The sequence below is a fragment of the Necator americanus genome, chromosome X (assembly GCF_031761385.1).
Source record: "Necator americanus strain Aroian chromosome X, whole genome shotgun sequence".
Lineage (NCBI taxonomy): Eukaryota > Metazoa > Nematoda > Chromadorea > Rhabditida > Ancylostomatidae > Necator > Necator americanus.
The window spans coordinates 6,496,672-6,502,671 of NC_087376.1; the positions used below are offsets into that span (position 1 = coordinate 6,496,672).

The window sequence follows — 6,000 nt, forward strand, 5'->3', positions numbered from 1 at the left end:
CTCAATCCACATCTGACGGATAAGAACAATCTCTGCGCTCTAAGGACATTTTCTGCGCTTTAAAGCGCACTCATTAGAGCAGTATTGAGTGCTCCCCCAACAACATTTGACCCTTTCTTAGATTCAGTTTTCCTAGAATTTCATATCGATGAAAGCAAATCTCATCGGAAATCCACGAAAACAAAGTACAACAGGCTAAAATCTTGTAGTAGGTCAATGGTCAATGTTTTCAAAGGATTATTGAGCGTTGGATAACGGTGGTTGCGCGGGGAATTGTTCAATATGTTTGTGCAGGATTGATTCGGAATTAAAACGCTACGATCCTGTGGACCACTTTTTTTCACGAGTACTGTATTGATTTGTTTTCGCTGTTGTCGTACTAACTCTACGGTTTAATTAATGATTGATGTGTCGGTCCTGTTTTCGAATATATTATTGAGGAGGTGCAATACTGATAAATATCCGCTGTCTTTTTTTTTTTTTCTCGAGAACTTTCTGTAGGTTCATAGCCACCGTCGGCCTAGTTTCAACTAAAACATTCGTTACCAGTTCACTTTGTTCTGAAAGGGAAGTTAGAATGTGAAATGGTAATTCCCATGGTGTTGTTCTCCGTTCTCAGTCCGAAAAAGGGTAGATTATCCGTTCTTCAGTTGTTTCAGCTATTTTCCCTTCTATTTTAGGTGTTGGGGGGAAAATTAATCAAACAAAATGGAACAATTTATTTCGAGTAACCATTCACTGGAATAGGTAAACATTATTTTCTCTAGTAAACAGTGAATGAAGACACATTTTAATCAAATTCCCTTCGCATATTGTAGAGTTTAGAAAGCTTCTATTCACTTCGTGTTTATTTCTACCTGTCAGTTATTCTGTTTAATTGCTGGCGTCTTTCATACACTGTCTGGTAACATCTATCGTTCTTTTATTCTGGATTTTCAAGTTCTTGTTTCACATGTTCCTCCTTTTTTGTAGTTTTTTTTCTCTCCTTTTTTTTTCGAAAAGGTCAGACAATTAATAAGTTTGTGAAGATGTCGGTCTAATCAAATAGTTCATCGGATTCTTCTTATAAACCTTCTGAATTAGCTAATATTCGGGATGATTTCGTTTCTAATTGTTTCGAAAAGTCGACATTTCGACTATCTCGGTTCTCTTTTCACCGTTCAGGAACAGTCAACATTTTCTGTGACTAAACGTTCGGTTTTTTTTTTCTCGAAATTTCACTTGACTTGGTATTGTTGATTTTATTTATTGGATAGCAGTATCCGCGCGTTTCTGGATCGGTCTCGTTCTCAGAACAGTTTTTGGTGGGAATTCAATCCAGTTCATTGTAAATAGCGAGCTCAAATCAAACGAATTTGTTGTGTATGAAGGACGTGAGACGTAGAACTCTTATATCTACCTGTAAGGATGTGTTTTTTTGTAGTTGGTAAAGTCATGACGATCTGGTTTGGAAATTACGTGATTACAAATCTCAATTTTGTAGTCGCAGACACAGAAAAATCCAGGTTTCGGAAGCAGTGCAAGAAACTGCGGTGTTAGACTGTTATTTTCATGTGCATAGTTAAAAAACAAAACTTTGTCCACTATGATTCTTCTCCATAATATCATACATAGTGTTCAGCTAAAAGTGAACAAATGGCTCGATAAAAAAACATAACAAAACATGTGATGAAGGTTAGATTCCATGCATTCAATATTGTTAGTGCAGCGTAATCGATCTATTTCTCAGGATTATGACAACGCTATCCAAACTTCTCAATTATTCCGATGTAGACTCATGGTTACTTTTCAAATTATTTGAAGATTTCTCTAAATATTGCTCTTTCGTCATAAAATAATTGAAGAAATTACTCTGGTTGACGAATGTGCGGTCAAGTGATGCGTCGCGCATTGCGGCGCGTCAATGCGCTCTCTACCAGTTTCGTGCGGTTTAGTTCTTGTGAATGCTTGTGGATTTGTCTCCTAGGATTCGTTATGTATGTAGATTTTATCAACTGATCTCAATTTTACCAAACGAATCCGATTACTACACCACTGATCCACACCTTGACATAGGTTCCGCCAAAAGACAACGTGGTTCAACAATTTTTTTCTTCTTCTTTCTTTTTCTGTAAGCACTGCATACATATGGCTGGTGTTCTTAACAAATGTGAACAGGTTTCCGTCGTACTTTTTGTTCCTTCTGGGCATTATCACGTTGAAGATTCCCGATCGGATTCCTTGCGAACTGTGGCTAACTGCGTGGAACAGTCTGATCCGGTCGAAGTCAGTTGATCGATTACCTTCGTGGTTATTCCTTACTACGTTCGTGGACCTTATCATTCCTGCGATTCCATTAAATCTACTTTTCATGTAGTTGCTCGTCATGAGTATTTGCACATGCGTTTTTGTCTTTGTGTTTCATTGTTGGTGTTGACTGACTGCATTCATCTATTTTTCAATTTTCTCAAAGATTGTGATCCTATTGAGGAAATAGTTTGCGTTATTTCCTAACCGTTTTAATTTTCCTGCTTTGAACATGAAGGCGTTCGCTTGGCACATTTACAGCGTCAATCTAGTTTTACCAGTTGCTGTTCAGGATCTTGTGGTCGATATGTAATGAGTTTCCGCGTTGTTCCGAGATGTTATGACTAATTCATCGTTAGCGCTATTATTTCTAACCTAGTTAACATCATTATTTTCCAGAAATGGCTCGAGGTCATCAAAAGATCCAGTCTCAGCAGAAGGCACAAAAGAGGGCTGAGGCAGCTAAAAAATCCCAGGGTTGCGACCAGAAAGGAGCCGCTCAGAAAGCTCTACACCACAAATGCACGGTTTGTATGGTACGTCTGTTTGTCGCTGATGTCTTCAGTTTTTCAATAGTGATGTTATTCGAAGAGTTAGTCATCATTTCAAGAACATTTCTTTATTGTTATGTGATGTAGCTAATGTTGGTGAGTTAAGAAAGAAATGAGCATCATCATTCGAGCATAAAAGTCTTCAAATTTGAGACTGGTCCTGTAACCAGTTTTCTTTTAAAAGGTTCCTTCGGCATTGTATTTTTGACATCTTTAATGCATTAGAAAATGTCCTATACTGGTTTCATTATTGCAAAAATATTTTGTTTCGCGTAAGGTCAAAATCACTCTCTTTTTTAATGTTAATTGACGTTGAACCAAAAATTACGTTTTACTCGTTCTTTACTAGTTTGGCAAATTTCCGAAATATGTTAAGTGCTTTAATTAATGAAGTGTTTTAACACATGTTAACGTAAGGTCCTCTTTTTACGGATCCGATCTGAATGATATTTTCTCGTATTAATGGAAACGCCTGGCGCAGAACTAAACCGGTCTCTATCTATTGTTTATTTGTAGTTTAGCGAGAATATCGCATGGACATGCTGACACATCAACACAATATGATACTTAAATGGACGAATTGATTTTTTCCTCATGAGAAACCACAGAAAATGTCCACGTAGTTTTCTCAATCCTCTTATTTTATCCATTCAACCTGGGACTGTGTTACAAGATCCTAGCTGACTTCAACAATCATATTACCGTCCTAATTCCGTAGGTATATTTATTCATTTCAATTCTTTTATTCAACATATTTATTCATAATCATACTAGACGAAATTAGTAGATGCGGTAATGTTGTAGTTCAAACGTAAAGGTACACTGATAGCGATGCGGTGCTGATTTTCTTGTGTAGGTTGGTAATTAGTGCGAAATGTTTCTTTCGCCAAGGAAGGCAACTGAGTGCTTCGTGTTGTTTACTGTTCGGTTGTTATTTGGTGTAGCATAATCCGTTATCGAATTTACAGAATCAAATCTCTAATGGAGAATTAATTTGAAAATGCCCTCAAATTTGTATCCAACAGAATCCCGTATAATGGTTCATCCAAGACATCTTTCCACGCAAGATTAGTATATATTTCACTGAAAAAGAAACGTACGTGTGATGAATGTAATTTTGACCATTTGTTTTCGTGTGGGATTAACCCTCGTATAGCAATTCCCTTCGAATAACATTGCAAAATAAATACACAAGCAGCATCTGAGTAGATCAGATTTTATCCGATTTCTTTCCAGAAAAATGTTTAGTTTGCAATTAATTCTAGTTGCATTTGTACTCATTTTTCCCCATATGATTATGATGATATATTTTTGTAGATTAACAACAGGTAAAAGGCAAGGTCAACTTCATGGACGTAAAAAAAGATGCTAAAGTATGGAGAAGTGATGTATTTTAGTTAGCAGAAACTAAAACTATTCATAGTCCTCAGACAGACGGAAGCATTTTGGTGAATGAACTCTATTTATATGTTTTTTTAATGCCATTTTTATCCGTTATGTTATGAATGATAGAATATGGTCAGTGTAGGCACGTCGATACATCAGCAAGCAATTGCCTAGGTAATTTAAATCAGTAGCAAGTGTTTCAAATGAACAAAAAACATACATGGAGTTGATTAATAACACATGTGAATGAACTCTATTTAAATGATGTTTTTTTAATGGTAGCGATTTTTTAATACACTATTATATTAAGATATGGTGATATATGAGTGATTCACCAATGTGATGTTTAAGGCTCAGATGCCAGATCCGAAGACGTACAAGCAGCACTTCGAAAGCAAGCATCCGAAAGCGCCGCTACCAGCTGAGCTTGTCGATGTTCAGGCTTAAGAGGCAACAAATTCTATGAAGCCGACACAAGTTCTGTACACATTTTCTTTCTTTTCGCTACCTACAGAAACGCTCGCTCTTCTCAAGATATGGATTCTGAGGGTTATGTTCCGGTCGTACGAAATGGGCTAGAACTATGGTTCGCAGTTCCTCTCAGCCATGTGGCGGTTAATTTTAATAATTGATACAGTCCGGCGTATCCCAAAAGTTTGCTACGGTTTGAGGGTTGAGAGGTTCTATATGGATAGTCCCATTCATTTCTGTTCCCGTTATTTTTTTGTCTTTCTCCACCTCATAGCTCTTTTGTTTCTTCAGAAATCCAATACATATGTCCTAGGTTGCTTTTCACTGTATTTTTCGTTTTGCTCGAGTTCTATCTCCTGTATATCACTTGGCTGTCGTAAACGAGTGCGTTTCTTGATTGTTTGTTGCGGCACTTCAGCTGTATCCTTTGATGCCAAGTCTGTGCCGTCCTCCAAGAATACAAAATGATGTATTTTGGTCGTCATCCATCTGTATGAATGTATTTTGAGTTGCAATGAAGTGCTGTTTTGAGATTCTGATTAGTTGAGAACGATATGGATTTAGTGTGGAATTGGGTATTCAGAATTAGAAGCAGAATCCGACCAGTCGTCCTCCAAACATATCCTAGCAAGAATGTGCAGCATATTCAGCGTCAACGGCATTTTATTCATTTTTGCAAGCCAAAAAATTTGATGAAGCGCTGTCATCACTCTTGCACAAATGGAAATAGCAGTTAATGTCAAATATATTCATTTTATATATATTCATAATATTCATCTTGCCAGGTTGTGCTCTTCAAATATAATCAAAGATTTGATGTCAGTGCTCTAACCGATTGGTGTCATTTTTCTGCAGTTATAAAGGAAATCTCTTGGTATTATGTACATGTACCTCAAGCAGCTGTGTTAGATGAATGTAGTGCACGATGGGTCTACGTGCGAACGGAACATCAGTGGGCTACTGATGTTGTTTCTCCCGCTCCCACACGCAGGACGTTGTTAAGTGCCTTGTAGGGAAATTCGATCGATGAGGCCGTTTTTCAGGTCAATCAAGAGGAATTGGGGATAGTTACGCTCATACTCATCTACGTATCTAACTTTATTTTGTGCTTATTTTCATTGTCGCGAACAACACATTCTCTTACAAAGAAAAAGAAAATGCTGTAACTGATTGCACTGGACTCCCTAACTCCTCTATACTGAATTTGACTACCAAATTCTCAATTTAAACTTCACTTCGTACGTTTGAACACTGTTCTTCAAATAGTGCTTGCTTAGAAAATAAAAATACCACGCAGAAATATTAT

At 37.1% G+C, this 6,000-nt stretch overlaps 1 protein-coding gene across 2 annotated transcripts; it reads left to right on the forward strand.

Moving 5' to 3' along the window:
* Window positions 1–2,127: 2,127 nt before the first annotated feature.
* On the forward strand, window positions 2,128–4,855 carry RB195_021645 (uncharacterized protein; the record flags this gene model as incomplete). Of its 2 annotated transcripts, XM_064208492.1 has the most annotated exons (4): window positions 2,128–2,265; window positions 2,686–2,822; window positions 4,575–4,673; window positions 4,738–4,855. In XM_064208492.1, the coding sequence occupies 4 exons, from the start codon at window positions 2,128–2,130 to the stop codon at window positions 4,853–4,855; spliced, it is 492 nt and encodes a 163-aa protein (XP_064064372.1). The 2 variants fall into 2 exon arrangements, with proteins under 2 accessions (XP_064064372.1, XP_064064373.1); XM_064208491.1 differs by lacking the exons at window positions 2,128–2,265; window positions 4,738–4,855 and having other exon boundaries at window positions 2,688–2,813; window positions 4,575–4,670.
* Between the last annotated feature and the right edge of the window lie 1,145 nt (window positions 4,856–6,000).